The 26,701-nt window shown below is 48.1% G+C and overlaps 1 protein-coding gene across 2 annotated transcripts; it reads right to left on the bottom strand.

The window, feature by feature from the left end:
- Window positions 1–1,113: 1,113 nt before the first annotated feature.
- Window positions 1,114–10,979, bottom strand: ADRB3 (adrenoceptor beta 3). 2 transcript variants are annotated; one of them, XM_070499946.1, is made up of 3 exons: window positions 8,620–10,979; window positions 8,356–8,512; window positions 1,114–7,698 (listed from the first exon to the last, which is right to left on the bottom strand). In XM_070499946.1, the coding sequence occupies exons 1-3, from the start codon at window positions 9,547–9,549 to the stop codon at window positions 7,670–7,672; spliced, it is 1,116 nt and encodes a 371-aa protein (XP_070356047.1). In that variant the 5' UTR covers window positions 9,550–10,979; the 3' UTR covers window positions 1,114–7,669. The 2 variants fall into 2 exon arrangements, with proteins under 2 accessions (XP_070356047.1, XP_014706867.1); XM_014851381.3 differs by having other exon boundaries at window positions 8,356–10,974.
- Between the last annotated feature and the right edge of the window lie 15,722 nt (window positions 10,980–26,701).

The following is a 26,701-nucleotide window of genomic DNA, read 5'->3' as shown; positions in this document are numbered from 1 at the left end:
CAGTGACTAACGGGTGGGCTCCCCAGAGGTCCTCCATGAAAATACCAGCACCTGGGGCCGGCCTGGTGGTGCAGCGGTTAAGTGCGCACGTTCTGCTTTGGTGGCCCAGGGTTCGCTGGTTCTGATCCCCGGTGCAGACATGGCACTGCTTGGCAAGCCATGCTGTGGTAGGCGTCCCACATATAAAGTAGAGGAAGATGGGCACGGATGTTAGCTCAGGGCCAGTCTTCCTCAGCAAAAAGAGGAGGATTGGCAGTGGATGTTAGCTCAGGGCTAGTCTTCGTAAAAAGAAAAAAGAAGATGAAGAAAAAAGAAAATACCAGCACCACACCAACCCTGGGGGGAGATGTTACTAGGCAGGAGTGGTTCGAAAAATATCTGCTTAATTTAAACAATACCTTATGTATCAATAATAATTTCCACTTATTTTTGTAAATTGTCTACCTCTGTATTGTTTTTTAAAGAAACAGATATTTTTCAATACAACAGCTTGCAAGAAATGTTAAAGGAAACCGAAGGCAGGGTTTTTAAAGAGTTTTCATTCTGCAAGTTCAGAAGCCCAACGCCAGAGCACCAGGTAGCTAGCAAACCTGCGAAAGGGATGGGCATGAAAGTGGGTCAAAGGTAAGAAGTAGTTTGCTCTTAAGACTAGTTCTTCCCTCAGAAAATAGGGGGAAGCCATCGCACAGCTGGGCTCTGAGTCTTGACGTTGCTAGAGCAGCGAAGTTCGCCATTGGCCCCATATGTTTCTCCTTCCTCAGAAATGGTAGGAATTCCTCCATTGGAAAAGCAGCTGCCTGTGCCTCCCTTATCCCCCCCGCTTCCCTCCCTGTGGTTCTGGGAGAGTGTTCCAGCACCAGTTAGATTCAGACTTGGCCCAAGGGGAGGCCGTAGAGGAAGGACTCACTCACATGATCCACTGACTGGAAGAGCAACCAGAGATCCCGCGGGGCGCGGAGCTGATGCAAAGCTCCCCATTCCCACTGCTCTCCGCCCATCCCTTCTCCCCTCCGGGAGGCCCCACAGCAGACGCAAGAATCTCCCGTCTTGTTTCTTGCTAAAGAGGTTTTGGGAACTATGCTTGCTGTGCCTCTGTGTCATACGGTGGGGTGCCTCACTGGCAGCTCAGAAATGAAAACCGTAGCAAATGGCTTCTGAACCGGAACCTCCTAATTTCCTTAGAAGGTGTGTGTGGGCCAAGGAAACCTAGAATGAGTGGTCATCCCCTCAGGGGTGAGGGAGATGGAGCCCCAGGGCACTCTCTTCCCGGGACCCCCAAGCAAGAGTCTCCGGTGGGCCTCTGGAGAGAGCAGTAGATCAGGGCAGATCAGGTCCTATTGTAGTTGGTTTCTGATTGGAAACCTTTAAAAACACCAGCAGAAAAGACCTGTTAGAAAGAGCAGCCTGAGGTAGATCTGTGTGGTGAGTCTGTATTCAGTTCCTATTGTTGTGCAACAAATTACCACAAACTTAAGAGCTTAGAACAACACACATTTATTATCTCGTAGTTTCCACGTGTCAGGAGTCTGGGTAGGGGTTAGCTGGGTCTTCTGCTCCGGGGCTCACCAGGCTGCCATGAAGATGTCCCGCCAGGGCCCCAGTCTTATCTGAGGTTCAAAGGCCTTTTCCAACTCACACAGTTATTGGCAGGACCCATTTCCTTGCCGTTTGTAGAACTCAGGGTGAGTAGCTTCCTCAAGGCCAGCAAGAGTGTCTCTCTTCCTCTTCTGTCTCAACCTCTGACTTTCTTTTTAGGGGCTCACCTGATTAGGTCAGGCCCACCCAGGATAATCTCCCTTTTGATTAACTCAAGTCAGTTGATTAGGAACTTTAATTACATCTTCCAAATCCCTTTACCTCTGCCAATACAACAACATAATCGCAGAAGTAACATCCCATCACCTTTGCCATGTGCTACTGGTTAGAAGCAAATTACAGGTCCCACTCACATTCAAGGGGAGGGGATTGTACAAGACATGGGTCATTGGGGGGTCATCTCAAAATTCTGCCTACCACAGAGTCTGAGAACTTCTAGAGAGAACAGCCCTGCCCTGAGGGTTGCCTGGAATGGATGATAATCTTATGAGACCAGAACTCTCAGTTGAAGGATTCACAAGTGTTTCTCACTGTAGTGGGATATGTCCGCCGGAACCTCAGAATGTGGCCTTATTTGGAACAAGGGTCTTTGCAGATATAATTAAGGGAAGGATCTTGAGATGAGATCATCTCGGATTAGGACAGGCCCCAAATCCAATGGCATGTGTCCTTAAAGGAGATAGAGAAGGAGAAGACACATGGGGACACAGGGAGAAAGTGAAGACCGGGGTAGAGACTGGAGGAATACGTCTATAAGCCCAGGAGCACCGAGAAGGGCTGGAGCCGCCAGGGCTAGGAAAGAGCCGTGGAACAGCCTCTCCCTCAGAGCCTCAGGAGGGAGCCAGCCGTGCCAATGCCTTGATTTCAGACTTCTGCCTCCAGAACTTTGAGAGAATACATTTCTGTCGTTTTAAGCCACTAAGGTTGTAAGAATTTGTTGTGGCAGCCTTGGGAAACTAACACACTCACAGATCGTTGTGCCCACACAAACCAGTGTCAGAGATGGAGTTGGTGGTCTCAGGGGCAACATGAACTCAGACTCTACAGAGATGCCAGTTCCCAGAGATCAGAGGTGCCCTGAGCCGTACCGGAGCAAGGCAGCTTCATAGCCCAACCTACATTCATCACAGAATGGAGGCAGGTGCCCATCCAATAATATCTTCTTTATCATCCCTTCATTGATGTATTTGTTTGATTCACCTGCTGTTTAAAAAAAAAAAAAGGCTAAAATAACTGTGGCTTAAAGATAGAAGTTTATTTCTCTTTCATATAAGCGTCTTCAGCATAAGCAGCCCAGGGCTGAAATGGCGCCTCCACACTGTCAGCCAGCCAGCCTCCTGCTGTCTGGTTCTTCCGCCATCTGCAACACATGGTTGCCATCTGATGACCTAAGGTGGCTGGGTCAGTTCTTACCATCACGCCTGCATTCCAGCCAGTAGGAAGGGGAGAAGTAGACATGGAGGGTCTGCCCTTTCCCTTTGATGGCCGACCTCGAAGCTGCACACTTCAGTTGGCTAGAACCCAGTCACACAGTCACACCTAGCTACAAGAGAGGCTGCTGTATGTCTTTAGCGAGGCCTTGTGCCCAGCTAAAACTTACAGATTCTATTACTAAAAGGAGAGGGGAAGTATGGAGGATGGATGCAACTTCTGCCTGCAGGAGACAACGGCCTACTGAATTAAGTTGGGCCCTGGTCCAATGACTGGTGTCCTTATAAGAAGAGGGAAATTTGGACACATGGGAAGATGGAGGCAGAAGTTTGAGTGATGCAGCTACAAGCCAAGCAACGCCCAGGATTATCAGCAACCACCAGAAGCTACCAGAGGCAAAGAGGGATTCCTCCCCTAGAGCTCACGCATGGCAAGAGCAAGCATGATCTTGCCAACGCCTTGATTTTGGACTTCCAGCCTCTAGAATTGTGAGAGAATGAGTTTCTGTTTGTGGTAATTTGTTACGGCAGCTGTAGCCACTGCTACACCATCTCTTTCTTCTGATTCCTTAGGGCCCCATTCTCATGAACCGCTACCATAACGTACCATAAAGCCCTTACATCTAGAAGTACCCTCAGTCCTAAACCTTCTGTCCACCATTCAAATTTAGCTCATTATAAATGCTGCTTGGGCAATGACAGGGTGATCCAAACCAGTACTGAAATGTCAGGCACAGACCAGACCAGGGTCTAAATGTGAAAACAGAGCCAGAGGGGAAGATGGACAGTGACACAGATATGAAACCAGGGGAGTTAGTCTGAGGTGGGTATGAACTTGCAGAAGGAAGACCAGACAGGGCTTGCCCTCCATGACCAAAGACAAGTGGTTCAAGATCCAGGCTGTCGATAGAAGCAGGGCTACCCAAGGATCAAAACCAGAAGACGTGGACTTCTCCTAGCTCCACACTCTAACGACGCCACTTACTGGAGGAGACCTTTCAATTTCCAAACCAGTTTTACATGCAATCTCTTATTTGTTCTTCAAACCCTGTCTGCATGAGCTGAGTAGAGCGATAATAGAATCTCCATTTGTTTCACAGACAATTTATCAGAGATGCGACGTAACTTGCTCAATGTCACGTAACTGATTACTAGCAGTGTGTGTAGAGAAAAGAAAACAAAATTTGGGGTCTGGTAGACTGAGTTAGAATCAACACAAGCAACACATATTTGAATTGTACAAGGCTCTTATTTTTTACTTGCTGTCACTACAACAAAATATTTGCTAATAGTCATATTTATTGGCGCTCAATAAATGGTCATCTCCTTCCTTTCTCCCTTTCTTATTGTTTTTCCGGCTCTGAATTCTGTGATCCTTATACTACCGACCATAGTGTTGCTTTTCACTTACTAAAGTAATCTTGGCTACTCACAAGTCCCCTCTCTAGAAGTCAGTTTCTTCATCTATCTTATCAAAGGATTAGACTGAATCATTTCTAGGGTCTCTTTCAGCTCCCATAGTCCGTGGCCTTGTGAAAACTGAAGTTTTCGCAGCCGGTGTCTAGTCAACAGACCAACAGGTCCACAACTGTTGTACCTCACATCGCCATCAGGGGGCGCCAAGCACCATTTATGCCTTGCGTGGAGCAAACGCTGAAGCTGCCAAACTGTCTAGGACTTCACGGGGCTTTCTGAGAGCCAGCTATCCTGGTCACCTTCATTCCCCTTCTAAAAGTGAGAGAGGAGAGAAAAGTGTATTCTCCATTTACTTTATAGACGAGAGAACTAAGGAAAGCATTTCGATCTTCCTCAATCTCATAAGAGGACGAGCTATGAAAGATCAGATGGCCGTCTGGAGTTTCTGCTAATTACACTGAGCTACGCATGATGCTGCCCCCTAATTGGCCTGAGGCAGACTATCCAGGGCTTTCTGCATGGGGGTGGGGGAGAGTATTAGCAGTACTCCTCATTGCAGGCTCCCACTTCTCCTCTGGACAGACACACAAACACGGACATGCTCCCCCAAGAGGCCTGAGGGGAGCCTGGATCTTTGGCTTTTAGGATAGAACATAAAGGAATACCATTTCCATGGCCTTCACCTGTGCCCCCCGGAAGAGAGGGAGAAGCTGCCTCTACTCTACGAGGGTTCCAGAATGAAGCTGGTATGGAGTTCTAGCCCCATGACTGCCATGAGGACCACAGCCTGCACTTACCACCATTCCCCAGAAGAATCTACCATGGGGAGGGTCCAAAGAAAGTCTGTTATCGACCTCCTCCTTGTCCTAATTCTGCCTCCTCCCTAGCAGGTCCACCTGATGCAGAAGGTAAGCCACCTCTGGAATTCTCAGTCACTCCTCATTTTCTCTCCTCCAACCCAGCCCCCTTCTCCCTGCCATTTCTGCCCCATGCCCAGCTCCTGCTAACAGACTCTGGCAAGGCCAGGGGTCCCACAGGCTCTTTTGTTCTCATTGGTCTGTAAGTCTTCACATCTCTAGGTTCAGAGGATGGTTGTTTGTCTTCCAGAGTTCAAGCGCTCAGGCCTCGTGCTAGCAAAAGCAGCCTGCTCCCCATCCAAGGATGTAAATCTCCCTCAGCCTGACACCTGGCCACAAGTTGCTGGAGAAACGACCAGAGTGGCTGCCTCTCCATCTGTCAGATGCACCGATGACAATTTGCAGATGGAGTCCACAGCCGCAGAGCAAGTCTAAACACTCCGAAGGAGTCTGACAGCTGACACATGGGAGTGTGTCGAGCAGTATGAGCTCCTGGATAATGTTCAAGGACAATTCTACAAGCCAGTCCCCCTGCCCCCCCGAAAAATCATCCTTCTCTCCTGCCTAGGACTGACTAGGCAACTTTCCTCAGTGATGTTGGGAAAATATCCGGAGATAGGGAGAGGAGGCCCTCATACCCAGGCGAAAGCAAGACTTCCTTCTCCACTAAGGGTTCAAAAGTTGACTCCTTGCCGAGAAACCTTCCGCACCTCAGACACTAGAGATCTCACACTGCTCTGGACTGAAAAGGAGAAAGCCATCTTTGGTATGCAAACATCCTAAGAAATAAAACCTGGGCTCCTGGAGAAAAGAGTGCAGTGTAGGCCAGGTCCAACTCACAGGGAACACCCATATGTGGAAATCCACCGAGCTTATCCTCAGGGCAGAACGCAGTTTTATAACTCTGGAGCCCCTGAACCTAGCCAATGCATTGTATACTGCTGTCACACCGTACATTAAACTTTTGTGATTTACTGGCTCTCCTGTAAATCAGCCTGGACAATGCTCGCGGCTCATGGAGTTTAAATAAGAACTCGCAAAATGACCCAGTGATTTCCATAGAAATTTTCTTTCCATAGGAAACTGCCTGATAAGTTTCATAAAAATTGGAATATGGAAAAAAACGATCAACTGGCTCAATCTTGTAACTCCAGTTTTACTTCAAGAGGATAATATAGATTTATGAAGCCCAGGAAAGAAAGTGGGACCGTAGAGGCTATGGAAAGGATGGGAAACATCAGAATATATTTATAACCCAAGACATTTGCCCAACACAAACAATGGTCTGTGCCTCCAGACACACACGCGTACAGCAATGAGCAAAACTGGTTCCTGATGGTAACAGGATCTTACAAATCCACCCCTGGCTTATAGCATGGGAGCTGACATACGCTCTCCGTGCCCTGATCTTGGCCACAGCAAACCCAATCCTCCCGCGGGGGCTCTGCTTAAATCCTACGGGTAGCATGTCTTTGCAACTGGGTTCCAGAAGTTTTGGAAAGGGTGGGGAGGCAGGAGTGTGAAATACTCAAGCTCCCTCCCCTTCGCACAAACAGACTTTTCATTTTTCGTTTCAAGAGGATTAGGAAGAAAGGGACAAGGATTAGTCCTAATTTATTGCCTCTGTCAAAAGCCAGGTCTATGAAGGGAGTAAGTGGATTATGAAAAGAAAACAAATGGAGAGAAAAGAGGGCAATGGATGAACTGCATTCAGTAATATTTATTAATTTGATTTTAAAAGGAAAAGAAGGGATCCGTTCTAATGGTTCATCTTCCTATGAACCCCAGAGGCCCCCGAACCCTGAAGAAGTCCTTCTGCCACTGCTGTGAGGTAGATCAGAGCTGTTCTGCGCGTAAAGTGAGGGAGGCTGGTGCTTAGAGAGCCTAAGTGAGGGGGCCAGGGACAAAACCCCAAACCTTGACCTTCTCTAGCTTTCTGCTCTCAGCCTGGGCCGCCAAGCCCAGAGAGCATCCGGGGTTCATCAGGTCTGGGCGACAGAAGGAAGGGGCCGAGAGGTGCTCTCTTCATCCTAAGCACACAGCACACCAGTGAGCAAAGTGATGGGTGCCCCGCCGAAGCAAGCCGGGCTGCTCTCGGGGGCAGCTGAGCACAGCCAGATCCTCAGATGCTCCGCTGCTGAGGTAGTGGTGAAGTTCAGGGGTGGGGTTTAGAAAACTTCTCCCAGAAAGAGAGAGAGAGGGGATGGTGAAAACCCACTTGGGAAGGACTCCCCCACCCCATCCCATGGCCCAGTCATCAGGTTCTGGAGGGCAGAGTTTTCCAGCTGGGAAACGCCACAGGGCTCATTCTGAACAGAGGCCAGAGGCTTTCCGAAGGTTCTGGATCAACGGAGTGTTGTTTCTTGTCCTTCAAGGTCTAAGAAATTCCCCAGGAAGCCCTGAAAAACGGAGATAACATATCTTGGGGTGAGGGGGCACAGGGTGGGAACAGGGGCACTGCAGGGCAGGGGTGGAGGTCAGGGACCCTGAAAAGCATAAGAAATTACACAAAAGTATTCGGGCTCCACGCAGCCAAAAAAAACCCACTCCCAACCGCAACAGCTCTGTTCCTGCCGGAGAAGCACGGCCGCTCGCAGTTCCTCGCTCCCGCTTTCCTTCGTACCGGAACGGATTCTCACCTTTACAGCTATCAAACCCTTCAAAGAACCCAGAGCCGAGGCCGAGGGCTCGGGAGGGCCTCTAGGCTTGTGGGCAAGTCAAAACCAGGCCAAGGGGCGGCAAGAAATCCGGGCGGCCAAAGCACTGGGCTCAAAAACCAAAACTCGCGCTCACCAGCCGGGCGGGCTGGGCAGGGGCACAGCAGCCATTGCCGCCGCCTCTTTCGCTTCCACCTGGGGCAGAGCGGGTCGGATGCGGGCAAGGAAAGGGCCGTGGGTCCCATTTTGCTTCTTTCCTTCGCGGCCCCGCTTCTCCCAGTGCAGAAACTCTCCCCATCCCCATCTTCTCCCCCCGAACCCCAAGCTCAAAAACTTGACACAGGAGATGCCGAATGCTTCCTGACCCCGAGCGCCGGCTCCTTCGCCTCGGTTACCTACCCGTCAAGCGGCGGCGCTGCCCGGACTCCGCAGGGCTGGTCAGGGCTGCAGGGGCGCCGGAGGGGTCGCGGGGCCGGAGGCGGCGGCGAGGTGCTCCTCGGGCGGGCAGCGGCCGCAGCGGCACAGCAGGCGGCGGAAGGCGCTGCGGAAATCCGGGCTGCGGCAATAGATGAGCGGGTTGAAGGCAGAGTTGGCATAGCCTAGCCAGTTAAGGGCGAGGAAGGCCGGGTTGGGAACTAGGGAGGGGCCCCCGAGGGCGCGCACCACGTTGGCCACAAAGAAGGGCAGCCAGCAGAGAGTGAAGGTGCCCATGATGAGACCCAGGGTGCGCAGGGCCCGGTGTTCCCGGAGAGGCAGAAGGCGCGCGGGCCGCCGGCCGTAGAAGGGCACCCCCGCGGGCGCGGCGCACGGCCCCGCCGGGACGAGGGACAGAGAGCGAGACGGAGCCGGCGGAGACTCCTCTGGCGGGAAGCGGCCCAGCTCCCGGCGCAGCAAGCGCAGCTGGCGCGTAGCCACGACGAAAACGCGCGCGTAGACGAAGAGCATCACAAGAAGCGGAAGGTAGAAGGAGACGGAGGAGGAGAGCAGCGCGTAGGGGATGTTGGAGGCGAAGGCGCAGCAGCGCGGATTGGAGTGGCAACGCTGCGCCTCGGCGTCGGCCCCCACGCGCCACCACTTGCTCATGATGGGCGCAAACGACACCGCGGCGGACACGACCCACACCAGGACCACGGCTGCCCGGGCGCGGCGTTTGGTGACCAGTGAGCCGTAGCGCAGCGGGTTGGTCACGGCCAGGTAGCGGTCCACCGCCAAGGCGCACAGGGTTTCGATGCTGGCCGTCACGCACAGCACGTCCACCGAAGTCCACAGCTCGCAACCAGTGGCGCCCAGGGGCCAGTGGCCGGTCAGCGCCAAGGTGGCCCCCGGCGGCACTACCAGGAGTCCTACCACCAGGTCGGCCGCGGCCAGCGAAGTCACGAACACGTTGGTCATGGTCTGGAGTCTCGGCGTCCGGGCGATGGCCACGATTACCAGCAGGTTGCCTCCCACAGTGGCCAGCACCAACAGCGCCCCCGCCAGTGCCGCCGCCCCCGGCATCCCTGGCAGCCCACTGGTGTTGGCGGTATTGGGCGCCAGGGTGGGGGCACCCGGCCACGAGGCCAGAGAGCTGTTTCCGTGAGGCCACGGAGCCATTCCCACGTCGCGCGTGGGGCGGGAGAGAAAGAGGGAAGGGGGTCTCCCAGCTCACCCGGCTCAGGGGAGGAGGTAGTGGGGCGTGGGAGCGATTCCCCGGGCCTGGGCCATCTTCTCGAGTTGACCGGGCGCCGGCGAGAACGCTAAGCCTCCCCCCCACCCTCTGGGTGCCACCGCTTGGGGTGGGGGGGAGGAGTGACTGCCCTTAAAGGGGCAGCGGCCGATAGTCTCGCCTTGGCGTCAAAAGGGGGATTGGAGCATAGGGAGGGAAGTGAGACGAATGTCTGACTTTTCCTTTAGCCAAATCTGGAGTAACGGACGCCCCAACTTCTCAGCCACAATGTGCCCCCTCCTGCTGTGACCAGCTCCACACTCAGCACAGCGCTCGGTTGGCACTGCTTTCCTGTAACTCTGCACCATATTCCATGGGAGGTCCAGCAGCAACGCTAGGGGAAGGGTAATGGAAGACCTGCACCCCTTACCTGACAGAGAAAAAGGCACCCCTCCCAAGCAAAACGACCCTCCTGGCCCCTACTGCTTGAGCGTGGCCCCTAAGATACTGTAGGTTAAGTAACAGAGGGCAGCCAGTCTCCTCTCTTCTCCCAAGACCTCATTCCAATGACATTTGTCCACTTGCCCTTCTTCTGTTTCACTTACCCTCCCTGCCCCTCCAGTTTTCTGATCTTTTTTAAATTTTCTTTTCAGCTACTAGAGAAATTTCCCATTTTCAGGAGTCTTTATCATTACCTGCTTATTTGAATTTCAATTTGGCTCATGTAGCCCGGGATGCTGAGCATTTCAATTTCTCCATCTTCCCCACTTCATATTGTCCCTTCCACACACCTTTCCACCTAGAAAATTTCTAGATAGGACCCTTCTCTTAAAATTCTTCTGTTGTAAAGACATATTAGAAATGAATGAAATGGGGGTGGCCTCGTGGCATAGTAGTTAAGTTCTCGCACTCTGCTTTGTCGGCTGGGGTTCGCTGGTTCAGATCCCGGGTGCAGACCTACACGCTGTTCATCAAGCCATGCTGTGGCAGGCGTCCCATATATAAAGGAGAGGAAGAGGGGCATGGATGTTAGCTCAGGGCCAGTCTTCCTCAAAAAATAAAAAAAAAAAAAATGAATGAACGCGTTTGAGGTTGAGGCCCGTCCACCATCTCCTCCAGCTATCCACAAATATCCCATCACCCTCCCGATGGTACAATGTTCTCTCTACTTCCTCGAAGATTTCGTTCATGAACTTTTAAAAATGAAAAGACATTGAGTTGGGGAATTTGCATGTCGCATCTTCAAGTCCGTGGGATGATAGGCCTGGTATTTTCACGCCTCCTGAAGTCTCTCACTCAGTCCCATCAGAAGTTCCCTTCACCTGAAGAAGCCCAGAGCCACCTTACCCTGCCCTCGCCCAGACTTGAGGCTGGTGCTGTCAGCCAAGCTCTCCCAATCTCTCAGCCAGTTCCTCTCGAATTGGGGGGGGGGGGGGGGCAGGTGGGCGGTGAGGCTGGGTTCACATTGAGGGTCAGGAAGATATGATACCTTTATTGAGTCTTATCAGAACCTGATCCTTGAGCTGCCTTGCTTCCTCCCTTGAAACAATGGGACAAAAGAGGAAAAAATTATCATGGAAAATGCCTCCAGGGCCATGCCCCAGCACATCTCTTTCGAACAGCTCTATATTTCAAAAGAACGCTGTATAGTCACTGGTCTAAGCAATCCCTCTGGGAGGCTGAGCCAGGGGTTGGGAGTTAGAATGACTGGAGGGGAAGTGAGGACCTAAAATTATCCCTGAGGAGAAAGAACCAGTTTCATCTCCCAGGGACCCAGCAGCTCACTCATGAGCAGTTTGTCAGTGGCTCCCAACTGAATGCCTTCCATGCCCATGCAGTATCCCAAGCAGGCCTTTGGATCCACGGAAATGTCTAGTGGGTGGAGGTGAAGAGGCCTGGCCTTTCCCCTCACCCCTCATCATGCTGAGTGGTGCAGGCCCCACTTGGCCTTGATCTTGGCTGCAGCCTCTTGCTGATCATCATGGCTGTCACTCTCAAGCTGGGTTTTGTAACACCCCAGAGTGTTGCCATTATCTCAAAGGAATGTCATAAGATTCTGCAAGAATAATCTCTGAAACAAATATATGCCATTCAGCAATTTTTTTCCAGGACATCAGAATCAGTGGGGGAAGGGAAATGGGTACCAGAGAGTCAAGCAACTTCAAAGGATGTCGTTGCTTTAAGGGGTGACCTCACTACTCTGAGGAAGTGTGTAAAAATGTTTACATTTTCAAAAAGACAAGATTTCCCAAACCACACGAGTTTGGAAAATGGTTAGGCCAATAACCAAAGGAGACTGTGAGCAGAGGAAGTCCAGGCCCTGTTAGTGAAGGCTTTTATGAGCCGCGAGCAGAGCTCGCGAGGCACCTGCTGCGCTTGCTCCCTGCGCGGGCCCCTCCCTCCTCTCCTGCTCAGTGTGGCCTCCCCTCCCAAGGGCGGGCAGGGAGACCGGCTCCTTCTTTTGCCACTTTGGTCTGTGGGATTATTCTCTTTTTTGCATACTTTTGTGTTTTTTAGCTTAATCTTTTGAGTAATGCATTCACATTACTCAACCATCAAAATATACAAAATACGTGTAGTAGAAAGTTGCCTTCATCCCATTCTTCGACTCCCCAAAGTAACCTCCATTAGTCTCTTGTTTTTCCTCCAGTAATATTTTATATATAAAAAAGTCAATGCAAATATATGTTTTTGTCCTTTGTTTTCTACACAAATAGTAGTAAAATATACTCACTGTTCTGCACGTTGCTTATTTTAACTTCACAATACGTATCTGTGATCCTTCCATACCGAAGCACAAAAGCGTCCCATTTTTTAGTATTCCATTGTATGGATATACCATAATCTATGAAACCAGTTGGCCACTAATGGACACCTAATTTATTTCCAAACCTCACTAATACATGTGGCAATAAATAACTTGCACACGTGTCATTTCACATGTATCTAAGTATATGTATAGAATAAGTTACTGCAAATAGAATCGCTTTATCATAAGGCATATACATTTGCAAATTTAAAACATATTGCCAAATTGCTCTCCCCAGACGATGTGCCCATTTACTCTCTTGCCATCATTTTTGATGACCAGCCAGGGGTTGGAGGCAAGTGACCTGCTGCTCTGGGAAGTTGTCCTAATGACTGGCCCCAGGGGAACCAGTGCTGCCTGGTCTGTAGAGGTCATCCAACTCTGGATAGAAGCATATGTTGCCCCAAGAGCATTACTCTGGCCCTGGGCCCCCATGTGACCTTTATTCTTGGCCCTTGGAAGCAGGTGGTGAATGTGGGCCTCTGAATCAACTGAGTTCAGGCCCCCAGACTGCTGTTTGTGTGGTGGGGGCCCCCAAGATGCAAGTTGTCCTCTTGTGTCAGAGGGCACAGCAGTCTGTGATGGTCTGTGCCTCAGAATATGTGGTCAGAAGAACCAGCAGAGGCAGCGGCTGCCTGGTGTGCAGAAGTTCTAATTCCAGGGGAGTCGTAGCTTGTGGTCGGTCCTCTGCGCATCACACCTGGGTGCATGTAGGTGTGTGTCTGTGCGTGTGTTTATGCGACAGGGTAGGAAGGAGCTCAGGGGAGTTCAGGTGTCTGAGGCTTGTACCTCACCCAAGACTACATGCGTGAGAGGTGTTACAGTTTACAGTTCATAATCTTTCCCTCTTGCTTTAAAGTTCTTGGAAGGGAGCAAAACTTAGGTGGAAGTTTTCCCCTCTCTATACCCTGACTCTCTTCTCCAGAGCCTTCTGTGATCATCCATTCCATTTTTGAAATGTCATGCGTATGTGTGGCTTCTGAACATCTGGTTTGGTGTTTGCTGTTTCTCCTTTTGTCACAATTAGCCAGAGGGATAAGATAGTGGTAGCACAGAATAAGAGCTAAAAGGGGTCTTAAAGATCAAATCCAACACCAACATTTTACTGAATTAAAAAACTGAGGCCCAGAGAGGAATCGGAGGCTTGGCCATGATCACACGGTAAAGGCCCGTTCCTAACACGTGCGTGGGCACCCCTGAAGCTGGCTGCCTTTCCAGAGCACCTCTCCTCATTCCCTGCCAGGATGTGGCCAGTGCCACCTTCCAGTCTGTCCTGTCGGGGGTCCCAGAATGGACCACTGCCCCACCCCCAGAACTGAAAAGGAGCCCTCGACCTAAGGCTTTGCCTGTCTTCTCTACCACAGCCTGGCCAACTGTCTACACATCTGATGTTTCCCAAAGAAAGGAGCTTTAAGGGGAGGCAGAGAAGGGGCCTCCATTCTTGGGAAATAAAAGGTCCTCTGGTGCCTACGGAATGGCTGAGGACAAGAACCTTATCCGGGCAAAGAACGGGGAACAGTTAGGGTTTTATAGCAGTGCCTTTTCTCTTAGTGCGCAGTTATCAATGGAAGAAGGGACCAGGAAATGTTTCTTTCACTCCTGAAGTAGGAAGAGAAATCCTTGTTCTAGGCTCTTTGAATGATCATTAAAATCCTTGACTATTGGAGAAGCTGCTCCCCAGAGGCTCGGAAAGGTCACACACCCCACCCAGAGCCCAGACAAGAATTTCTTGGGATTCAGTAAGTCACCTTTTCCCAGGGAGGTCGGGGAGAGATCAAGCCAGTGGGGGAAGGAGAGAGGAAGAGAGTGTGCTCACCAACCCACAGATAAGTCTCTCTGGTTGCCTTCTGTGTCCCCCCTGGAGACTGCTTTGGGTGATATCCTTGCAACCCCTCCCTTTTATTGGGAGAAGGAGGCAGCACGGAAGAGGCAGATCCGCCATTGGATCTGTGGTCTCCTCCCCCACTCTTCCCTGGGAGGAAAGCTCAAGCAAGGCTGGAGCCTACCTGGCTCAAAAAGAGGCTGGTACTCAAGCTAAGCATGCTCGGGTCCCTTCTCTCACAGGAACTCACACTTGCCCCGGGGAAGCAGGTTCTGAGGGAAGGGTGGTTGGTGCTTGGAAAGGAAGAGAGCAAAACAATGAGGACAGTTTCTCCTCCAACGGGGAAGCCAATGCTTAGCATGATTAGATGGGAGCAAGGAGCTGTTCTGCCTGGGAAGAGGAAGGAAGTCAAGCCCCACTGTCTCTTTTGGGTGGCCAAAAGCCCATCAGGATAGAATCAAGTCTGGGAGTGGTTAAGATCCAGATGCCGGCAGAGAGGCTGTGGCAGGGGGAAAGGGAAGTGTTTCCTGTTTTTGGAGAAGTCATGGATGGGAAAAATGCCTTTTTTTAATCCCAAGAGAAGGCAAGGCATTTTGCTTCTGGGCGGGATGGGACTGTCTTCCCCTTTCATGATCAACGGGAAACATGAGGAGGAGGAGGAGACATCCTCAGGGCTGCCATTCAGCCCGCCATCGCAGGAGGACCTTTTTGGTGGTGGTGTGGCACCCTGGGGCTTCCAGCCTTGCGGTCACCACCCAGCACACTTTTCTCTGTGCCAGTGCCCACACTGGGCATGCTGATAGAGAGATGACTAGGACCCTGCGAGTGGGGGGCTCCCAGCCCCACAGAGGGAGCTGGGTTTCACTTTGTTCTCCCAAAGCAGTCCTGCCAGTGCTGTAGCAGGCAGCTTCGGACAGAGACACTGGGTAGGGTGGCTATCTCACGATGGAGAAGGGAAAGAAAGCAAGGAAGGGCATTTCTTGGGGACACCAAGGTGACATCTTTGATGAGAGCCTGCTGTACCTTTTACCCAGCTCCCATGAGCAGATAGGCCCTTTCCCACCAGTAGTAAGATAGTCACAATTTTATCCTCTGTCCTCCCAATCCTGGGTCACACATCCCGCCTTTCTCAGGCCTGAGTTTGTTCCCAGCAATCCTGGGGTGCTGTGAAAATGTTGCTTCACGGGTGCTCTGCAAGATACTGGCAGCAAAAGGAGGCTGGGATGATCATGTCTCTTATACAAATCATGCTGTCAAGCGAATGGATAAAGAAGAGATGTGGTACATATATACAATGGAATACTACTCAGCTGCAAAACAGAACAAAATCATTCCATTTGCAATAACATGGATGGGCCTTGAGAGAATTATGTTAAGTGAAATAAGCCAAGGAGAGAAAGATAATCTGTGTATGACTCCACTCATATGATGGATTTAAAATTATGGACTAAGAACAGTTTAGTGGATACCAGGGGAAAGGTGGGGTGGGGGGTGGGCACAAAGGGTGAAGTGGTGCACCTACAACATGACTGACAAACATTAATGTACAACTGAAATTTCACAAGATTGTAACCTATCAATAACTCAATAAAAAAAAAAAATCATGCTGTCAAGCTTTAGTGAGGAGACTGTTCCGGATGACAAAGGAAACGGAGTGATAAGCTGGGAAGAGAGGCCAGTGCTCCTGGTCTCCAGGCTGGAGATGTTCTCCTCTGGCCTCGTCTGGCAGCTTCTACCTTCTCTGCTGGAGAAGGGTTTGGGGGTGGAGAGTAGGGAGATGGAGGTGCAGGGAGGGCTGGAGACTGGAACAGGTCATTAACGTTGATCTCCTCTGCTTCCTGGAAAGTAGTAGATTTCTCCCTGACCCCCTGAAGGAGATAAAAGGGTTAATCCCGTAGTGAAGGAGGGTATAGAAGTAGAATGGTGAAGGAGGGTAGAATTCTGAGCTGTGGCGAGTCTGGATGTGGCTGGGCTCCCCCAGAGCAGGAAGGACGGCTTTGTACATAGGGCATAGTTTATCTGCAAGCCCAAAATGAGGAGGTCCAGGAAGGGGTGGGGAACAGGAAGCAAGGAGGAAAAGAATGTAAACAGCGCTGAGAATGTCAGCTCTCTCCTGGGAGGTGAGGGCAGTAGGAGACAGCCCTGGATTTCTAAAAAGGGTCTTCCTTTTTTGATTTCTGGACCCCATTAAAATATTCCAAATGATGCCATGGACACTTAAGGCCCAGGGCTCTTGTGGCTCCCAGGGCCCTATGAGGACCACAGAGTACCAAGAAGAAATGGCATTTTGAAGGCAAAGAGTCCTTACGAGGAGCAGTGTGGGCCTCCTCCGTTCCTTCATCCCTCTCTCAGGAAGGAGAAAGAGAAGCCAATCAACTAATTGGAATGTGTTTCATGCGGTGCCAAGGTTAGGGTCTGTGGACAAGAAGGAGCCATGGTTCTTGGGAACCAGATGGAGAGCTGCTTACATTTACTTTGGATGGCCAGACATACTCAAAGCTGAGAAACCCTGATACACATGCCCAGCAGGGCAGAAACTCAGATAGGAGAGCCCTCACATATAGGCACACACACAGACGGACCAAGCGTAATGCGTACACGACACACACACACACATGCAGATAAGTACGCCCCACCATCAGAGTCACACAAACTCAGAGATGCGCACACACAAGCAGCGGCAACTCAGAGACTCAGATGTCTACCCTTCCCCCAAAGAGAGTCACCACATACATGTGGCTAGTCACACGCACCCAGCCTGAGTCCACTCACTCGTAGATGCAAACTCACACCTCCATAACAAAGCCCAGAGTTTGCAGTCTACAGGGGCACGCTCCATCTGTTGAGCTGAGAATAAAACGTCAAACCCAGGGCTGCAGAAAGCTCCACTGCCAGCGCAGAAGCAGAACCAGCTCAGAGGCCCGCACACTAGGCTGCATCTCTCACCACTCGTCTCCCAGTAGTGGTGCTAATGGCACAGAACTTCAGGTCCCGAGTCTGTCGTGGGAAAGTCCTTTTAAAGAATGAAAGGCAGAGCAGCCTAAATTAAACCCAGCACCAGCCTTGCTTGCTCAGAGGGAGCAAGTCACTGGCTAGCCAGTTCTCCACATCTCATTGTCATTCATCCCAGGGAAATTCCTCAGGCGAGTCCTTTTTTTGGATGAGGATGGCTGAGAAAGAATGCTTGCCCTATTGCACCAATTACTCATTCATCTTTCAGCACTAAGTGCACACAACCGTGTGCCAGGCACCAGGCTAGTTGCTGGGAGATACCAAACTATCAGACATCTAACTCCCTTCAAACCGATTCCACTCTAGAAGGCAAGCCTTAAACACGAGAAAAGAGCCGCCAAGTGATAAGGGCAGAAGGAGGGACATGAGCATCAGTGACAGCTGGATTCTGAGGAAAAAGAAATCACTTCCAGGTGAGGATGATCAGAAAAAAATTAATGAAGATGGGAATTGGAGTTGAGTGTTACCAAATGATTAGTACTCAGAAAGGCATAGAAAAGGAAGAATGGCATCCCAGATGGCAGGACTGGTATAAACAAAAGTGTAGAGGTCCCAGATTCTCAAGGATTCTTTAAGCTGCCTTGCCTGCCTCGTTTAATATGCCTGGCACCTTGGAAAGGGGGCCCACTGGCATTTACTCACCAATCTCAGCCTAAATCCTGGATGCCTTACCTTCATCCATTCACTCCTAGTTGCAGTCAAGCTTACTTGGATACTCATTACACTGTGGTTCTCACCTCTCATTTTGAATTTAACAAAAGATAATACCTTCCTGCTGAAATGGTTTCTCACTCCCAGGCCAGAAATCCCACCACGTCTTCTCTGTACACTGTTTCCCCTAGTGACTTGCCCCTCACTCATCCACTACCACCTCTTCCAAGGGTAGCTTTCTCACCTAATTCACCAGCCTAAAAGGACCTTGAGGAGCCCCTTCTGGAAACATTCCCACGGGAGTCTTTTTCCAGTGAAGCTTCAGAGGCTGTAGCACACCAGGAGGAACAATGGATCAAGAGATGTTGTTAGAACCATTGTCCAGCCTGCTGTTTTAAGGATGATGTAACATGTGATTTGAGGGAGATAGAAAGATACATTCCCCCAAGAAAAAAATAATTCTCCTTAAAATTCCATTATTATAAATGCATGCTTTTTTTTTTAAAGATTTCATTTTTTTTCCTTCTTCTCCCCAAAGCCCCCCAGTACATAGTTGTATATTCTTAGTTGTGGGTCCTTCTAGTTGTGGCATGTGGGACGCCGCCTCAGCGTGGCTGGATGAGTGGTGCCATGTCCGCGCCCAGGATTCGAACACGACAAAACATTGGACTGCCTGCAGTGGAGCACGTGAACTTAACCACTGGGCAACAGGGCTGGCCCCTAAAAGCATGCTTTTTACTAAAGGTTTTCTCTCTTATTAATATGAAAAGACCTCTGAAAGGGAAATTCTCTTGGTCAGTTACTCCTTAGGGTGAAAGAATTTATAAGATCCTTTCCTGAGAAGAGTTTGCCAGGGGGTGGAGCATGTGAGGACACTAGATACTCTTAGAGATAGAGACAACGGGAGAAATTTCTTCCTGCACGGCACCAGTACGGGCAGTGTTTGGAAGAACGAGCCCTTTGATAAAGGGGAGGGATGGTCCCTTTGAGCAGCTTGTCACAGGTGACGTCTCACATGATAAGCATAACTATTGAATGCAATGGATTGGACTTGGATTCTTGCATGAAACTCTGAAACAAGGAACATTTCTGGTAAAATGAGGGAGAGGAACTAAAGACTAGGTGTCTTGAAAACCGGGCTGACCAGTCGTAACTGTGACTACACATTAAATTAAAACAATAGACCTCCGGAGAGTCAGAGCTGTTGGGGGCTTCGACAGATCATCTTGTTGCATCCTCTGCTTTTGCAGATTGAAGCTTAAAGAGCAAGTGATTTGTCTAAGATCTCACAGCATGTGGCTGGTCCTCAGGCTCTTGACTCTTGGATGTGTTTCTTTTCTACCACACGAGCTTCAGAAATAGAAAGCTGGACATTGAAAATGCTCCTTTCATTCTGTCTTGGCATATTTGAGTTCATTAAAATACATTCTTCTTTAAAATCTCAGCATCGCCCCATGAAGTAATGGATGTAGGCAATGATCGTCAAAAGCTACTAAGACCATTAGGTGCAAGTTGAAGGAGAACTTTAGAAAGAACAGATCAGGCTGACAACACCAATACCCTACTGATCAGCTTTAGTATCACCAAAAGACAGCCAGCCAGACTTTACACACCTCCCAATGTAATGCAATAAAACTGCATGGCACCTTGACTAAGAAAAAAGAAGAGAAGACTCAAATTACTAAAATCAGAAATGAAAGAAGGGACATCACTCCCAACTTTACAGAAATAAAAAGGATTACAAAAGAATGATATAAACAGCTGTACACCAACAAGATGGATAACCTAGATGAAATGAGCAAATTCCTAGAAACACAGATTCCTACCAAAACTGACTCAAGAAGAAATAGAAAATCTGAATACACGTATAATAAGCAATCAGTAATCAAAACCTCCCAACAAAGAAAAAAAACCGCATGGCTTCACCAGTGAATTCTACCAAACATTTAAAGAAGAATTAATCCCAATCCTTCTCGAACTCTTACAAAAAATTGAAGAGGAAGGAACAGTTCTTAATTCATCCTATGAGGCCAGCATTACCCTGATGCCAAAGCCAGACAAAGATACTACAAGGAAAGAAAACTATAGACCAATGTTTGTTGTGAATGTAGATGCGAAAATCCTCATCAGGGGCCGGCCTGGTGGCGCAGGTTACATCCACATGCTTCACTTGGGTGCCCTGGGGTTTGCAGGTTCAGATCCTGGGTGCAGACCTACACACCACTTAACTCATGCTGTGGTGGTGTCCACATATAACATAGAGGAAGATTGGCACAGATGTTAGCTCAGGCACAATCTTCCTCAAGCAAAAAGAGGAAGATTGGCAGCAGATGTTAGCTTAGGCCGATCTTCCTCACAAAAAAAAAAAACCTCCTCAACAAGCAATAATGTACAACTGAAATTTCACAAGGTTGTAAACTATCATAATCTTAATAAAAGTAAAAAAAAAAAAACCCTCCTCAACAAAATACTAGAAAACCAAATTTAAAAGCATATTAAAAATATTATATGCCATGACAAAGCTTGGGAATGCAAGATATGAAATCAATGTAATATGTGACATTAATAGAATGAAGGGGAAAAAATAACCCCACACATGATCATCTCAACTGATGCAGAAAAAGTTTGATATTGACAAAATCCAACATCTTTTCATAATAAAAACACTCAGTAAGCTAGAAATAGAAGGGAACTTCCTCAACATGATAAAGGTCATACATTAAAAACATCATACTCAATGGTAAAAGACTCCAAGCCCTTCCTCTAAGATCAGGAACAAGAGTAGGATGCCCATTTTTGCCATTTCTATTCAACATATTACTAGAAGTCCTAGCCAGAGCAATTAGACAAGAAAAAGAAACAAAAGGCATCCAAAGTTGAAAGGTAAAACTATCTCTATTCACAGATGGCATGATCTTACATGTAGAAAACCCTAAAGAAGCCACCAAAAAAATCATTAGAGCTAATAAACAAATTCAGCAAAGTTGTAGGATACAAAAATCAACACACAAACATCAGTTGCGGGGCCGGCCCTGTGGCCAAGTGTTTAAGTTCTCGTGCTCTGCTTCAGTGGCCCAGGGTTTCACTGGTTCAGATCCTGGGTGCAGACATGGCACCGCTCATCAGGCCATGCTGAGGCGGCATCCCACATGCCACAACTAGAAGGACCCACAACTAAAAATATACGACTATGTACCAGGGGGCTTTGGGGAGAAAAAGGAAAAATAAAATCTTTAAAAAAAATTTTTTTTAAAAATCAGTTGCATTTCTATACACTACCACTGAATAACCCAAAAAGGAAATTGAGAAAATAATTCCATCCACAATAGCAACAAAAAAAATTAAAAATTTAGGCATAAATTTAACCAAGGAGGCAAAAGTACATTGAAAACTATAAAACATTGCTGAAAGAAACTAAGGAAGCCCTAAATAAATGGGAAAAGCATCCAGTGTTCCTGGATTGGAAGATTTAATGTTGTTACGATGACAATACTACCCAAAGCAATATACAGATTCAGTGCAATCCATATCAAAATCCCAACGGTGTTTTGTGCAGAGATGGAAAAACCTATCTTAAAATTCTTGTGAAATCTCAAGGTATTGCAGACAAAACCACTTTGGTCATACAAAGCAAATTTTAATTTAGCTTATTCTGTAAGATAGACAAGACTAATTTGACCTGGACCACTTCTTGCTTATGCCTCTGAAAATCATAAGTGAAATTTAAACTGTTCCCCAAAATTGATATAAGGTAACCACTAACCAATTCCCTGTCATAAGAAAATTCTAATATTCTAACCAATCAGTGTGAAGAATAAGTCACTGCCTCCTCACTATAGAAGCTGCTTTATAACAATATACCTCTGAACCTCACTCCATGCTTCGGTGGAGCGCTCCCAGTTCATGAACTGTCTTTTTGGTGTGTGCACAATAAACTTTTACTAATTACTACTTCAGTGTTTCATTAGTTTTACTTCTGCTATTTCTAAACTTTTGACACAAAAATTAACTTTTTACAAAAAAACCTTTTTTTACAAAATTTTAACTAAAATTATAAATACAAATACAAAAATTAACTAAAAATGGATCAATGACCCAAATTTAAGTAAAACTCTTAAAAGAAAACATAGGAGCAAATATTCATGACCTAAGATTTGGCAATAGTTTCTTAAATATGACACCAAAAGCACAGGCATCAAAAGGAAAAATAGATAAATTGGACTTCATTAAAATTAAAAACTTTTGTGCATCAAAGAACACTATCAAGAGAGTGAAATGACAACACTCAGTATGGGAGAAAATATTTGTAAATCTGTATCTAATAAGGATTTACTATCCGGAATATATAAAGAACTCCTGCAACTCAACAACAAAAAGACAACCAGCCCAACTTAAAAACGGGCAAAGGATTTGAATAGACATTTCTCCAAAGAAGATATACAAATAGCCAATAAGCACACGAAAAGATGCTTAACATCATAAGTTATCTGGGAAATGTAAATCAATGCCACAGTGAAATACAACTTCACACCTACTAGCATGACTGTAATTTTTAAAAATGGAAAATAACAAGTGTGGAGAAATTGGGACCCTTCTACATTGCTGGTGGGAATGTAAAATGATGCAGTCACGGTGGAAAAGAGTTTGGCCGTTCCTCAAAAAGTTAAACATAGCATTACCAAATGACCCAGCAATTCTGCTCCCAGGTGTGCACCCAAAAGAACTGAGGTCAGGGACTCAGATGCTTGTACGCCAACGTTCACTGCAGCGGATTCACAATAGCCAAAAGGAGGAAACAACCCAAGTGTCCATCACCAGAGGAACGGGTAAACAGAATGTAATATATACACACAATGGAGCATTAGTCAGCCTTAAAAAGGAATGAAGGGGGCCATCCTGGTGGCGCAGCAGTTAAGTTCACACGTTCCGCTTTGAGCCCGGGTTCGCCGGTTGGGATCCTGGGTGTGGACCTACCTCACCGCTTGTCAAGCCATGTGTGGTAGGCATCCCACACACAAACTAGAGGAAAATGGGCATGGATGTTAGCTCAGGGCCAGTCTTCCTCAGCAAAAAGAGGAGGATTGGCAGCAGATTTTAGCTCAGGGCTAATCTTCCTCAAAAGAAAAAAAAAGATATGAGAGGAGAGATAAAAAGTGAAAATGTCATGGGTGTTGGTCTGTAGAAGGTGATTTACATTTTTAAATAGCTCCCGTTTACTGACTGCTTACTATTTGCTAAGCACTAAGCGCTCCACGTATATTTCTTCATTACAAGACAGGCACAAAAATTGAGATCTTAGAAGGAGATACGTACAAACAATATTTTAACATAATTTTATCTATTAATAATTCAAAAATTATTTTTTACCTGCTAACAAGATATTATAACTAAAATGGTAAGGAAGCTAGGGCTTTAAAGGTCATTCTGATCATAGTGCCTCAAAGTATTTGTAGTTACTCCTTTAAGGCCCACCGTACACCTGCAGAGAAGTTCTTCATTGAGGCTAGAGGATGGAAAACCTATTTCAAGTACTTTTTTTTTAAAATATGGTCACCTGAGCTAACATCTGTTGCCAATCTTCTTTTTTTTCCTTCTTCTTCTTCTCCCCAAAGCCCCCCGGTACATAGTTGTATAATTTTTTGTTGTGGGTCCTTCTGGTTGTGGCATGTGGGACGCCGCCTCAGCATGGCCTGATGAGTGGTGCCATGTCCGCGCCCAGGATCCCAACCTGCGAAAACGCAGGCCACCGAAGCGGAGCGCGAGAACTTCACCACTCTCCACAGTGCCGGCCCCACAGTGCTCTTCTTAATCATTCCGGCCGTTTCTGTCCAGATTTAAGTCAGCTATGACTAGATTAAAGTGAGTTTTTACCTTGTAATGTGGCTGATGAAGGGCTTGTGCTGGGCATGGGAGAAGCACACACTGAGATGTGCAGTGGGAGCAGAGAGGAGGGCATTAACTGGGCTGAGAGAGGGGACGGGGTAAAGCGAAGGATTTCTTTGTGAAGTGATGCTGTTAGCCAGATGAAAGAAAGGAGGGCATTCTAGGCAGAGGGAACAGCCTGGAACAGCATAAGCCGAGATCCAGAGGCATGAAGCAGTTGGTGGACTCAGAGAACTATTTGTTTACTGTTGCTGAGTGTAAAGATGGCGAAGAAGATCTGAAGAGGTTTTTTTGTTTTTATTTATTTTTTTTTTAGGGGGAATTGTATTAGAGTTGTTCTGGGCTTGCCTGGAAAAACCTTAAAGAAAAAACAAACTGAACTGAGATACGAGGCTCCTGACCACAAGATCACCTGTTCCTCAATGTGGAAGAGTATCTAATAAAGGGGTTGCCGGGAGCTCAGGCCCCTGGCACTCATGGGCACAATCCCACCTTGCTACCAGCTAGGATTCTCTGCATGGGTACGGGAGCGATGCTCAGTATCCAGGAAAATGCTGGAGATTCAAGAGGCTGAGTGGTGACCAGCCAACCATTTCCAAAGAGACTCCTAATGTTATCTTTGATGTGGAACTTAACCCAAGAATGCAGATCTGCTCAAGGCACTGACCAGCTTAGTTGGTCTGTTTTGAGGATTCCAGCCCCCTGAAACCAGTGGGAGATGAGAAGCCATCAGATTATGATAGAACAGATAGAGACTTCCATTTCAAATCTGCTTCTCTGACAGTGACAGATGGACTATCTCCCTGAAGAAAAAAGAAAAGGAATCAAGGAGCTAAGATCGGGAAACATGTGCACCAAAAGGAAGCTGAAGGCTCATGGCGCCATATTGGAAACCACCAGGGCCTGTATGGGGCACATGCGATGGGACTGAGTATACAAGAGAAGTCCTCCAAATTCTATACCTTCCTAAAGACCTGGCAGAGGTATGAAGACCAAGATGCAGGTCCCCTTCCTGAACAAGGACCCCTCTGCCTGCCTCAGTGAGCACCATGACAGATTGAGAAACTGCATTCTGCAAAGTGAGAGGACCCTCACTCTATCCTTGAACAGCTTCAAGGCTGTTGGTTCCCAGTGTCTGTTGTCTTGGTGCTGCTCTGCCTGTAATAAATTTGTTGGTACACTTATACTGTTTTCTTATCCAAAACAGAAGTGAAACTTCATTGACTTTTTATGTGGAACCCAAAAATTGAGGTTTATTGACAGACAGAGAAATAACAGAAATGATTGGGATTCTTCTCTAGGGGCCCTCGGGTTCACAAAGCACAGACTTCATTGTCCTTGCTCCTTGGTTGTTAATCCTGAAACAGAATCTTCAAAGCTGGCTGCCCTTGCTCAGGGCAAAGCAAACTAGAAAACTGGGGAAAGGCAAAGTTTGCCACCAAACAGCCTTGTAAGGCTCAGAGGTTCCCGACTCATCTGAACCCACAAGACTAACCTGCCAATTCAACCAGGGTTGTTTACAGAATGTTAGACCTTTTACAGCTACATTGGTGTTTATATGCCAAATTCACTGTAGACCAGTGGGGGACCTGTTTGGGGTTGACCCGCTCTCCAAGGAAATCTAGGTGAATTGGGGGCCTCTTGGGGAGTTTCCGGGTTCTGTGTAATGAGTCAAGTTTGCCCAAGTTCCTTAGGGCCATTGAAGACAGGACCTCTGAAAACCCCATATCTGAACAGTCTATCTGCAGACTTTGATGCCCTGCATCTGTGGTCTGCCATTGGGAACAGACTAGAATGAGTCCAAGCTTAGGAATGCAGCAAATCAAATGGGTAGTTGCTATTTTCTGGCTTGCTTTCAAACCCCCTCCTTCTTGTCTGCACTCTTCCCCCCATCTTCCCCAGCGTCCTAAGAACATTAAAAAAAAAAAAAAAAAAGAGGGCAAAAAGCAGAAACCTCCCTCCTGACAGCCCCACTGCCTGTCCCCACTACTTCCCAAACTTCATGTCCACAGACAAGTGTGTCCAACCTCTGTCCTACTGGGGAGGTCTTCTCCAAGGACCATCCCCTCCTCTCTCTTCCCTCAGCTCCCTCGAGTATGAAGGAGGAGGCCTGGGAGGGGAAAGGCAGTGGGAAATCAAGGTATGAGCTGGTCCCCTGCCTCTTCTGGAGCCCTATGTGAGGGCTGTGAGAAAGCAGGCAAGTGAAGAGTAGAAGGGAAGCCAACTTGAATGCCAGCAACTGCTCGGACATTGACGAGGAGGCTTCTCTAGTCACCTCAGGTCAGGTTGCCCAAACTGTGGGGGGTGTGGAGGTACTCCGGAGGCGCAGACCAGGGACCTGGTAGGGCAACTGGGAGTGAGAGCCGTGGAAAACACAGGCAGAGGGAAGACCATGCTGTGCTGGTCCACAGCAACAACCAGATCCACCCAGGTCTTGCTCGACCAATTAAGCATCATTTAGGGCTCATTTCCTACTTGAGCTTCTTTGATTGGCTTAGCTTACCTTACTTTCCAGTCACATGCCCAGGCTCACATCTACCCCCAGAATAGAAAGTGATTCCAACGTCACGATGCCATTTAAGACCAGAGGCAGCAGCCGCAGTAACCAGAAAGGCATTCCAGGATAGTGTGGTGGGAGTAAGGAATTCCTGGGCTTGAAGGGAGAGTACTCAGACACCATCGATGATCACCAGGGAAATACAATGGGGCCCATAGAATGGGGAACCCCGTACTCCATAGACTAGGGAATTGTCTTTTTAGCCACTTCTATGTCTGGGGTCCTCTCTATAGGCTTCAAGAAAGAAGATTACCCTCCAATGTAATCCTGCCATGACCCCTTCCACCTCCGCAATATAAAAATGAAATGCGACATCTCCATAAATGCCTCCACCCTGGAGAACAAAAAGTCTCTGGCGCCCGCCTT

The sequence above is a fragment of the Equus asinus genome, chromosome 27 (assembly GCF_041296235.1).
Source record: "Equus asinus isolate D_3611 breed Donkey chromosome 27, EquAss-T2T_v2, whole genome shotgun sequence".
In the NCBI taxonomy this organism is placed as follows: Eukaryota; Metazoa; Chordata; class Mammalia; order Perissodactyla; family Equidae; genus Equus; species Equus asinus.
This window is presented reverse-complemented; position numbering and strand designations above follow the sequence as displayed.

Coding starts and splice junctions, on each gene's coding strand:
- ADRB3 (XM_014851381.3), bottom strand. CDS start 9,549: ATGGCTCCGTGGCCTCACGGAAACAGCTCTCTGGCCTCGTGGCCGGGT.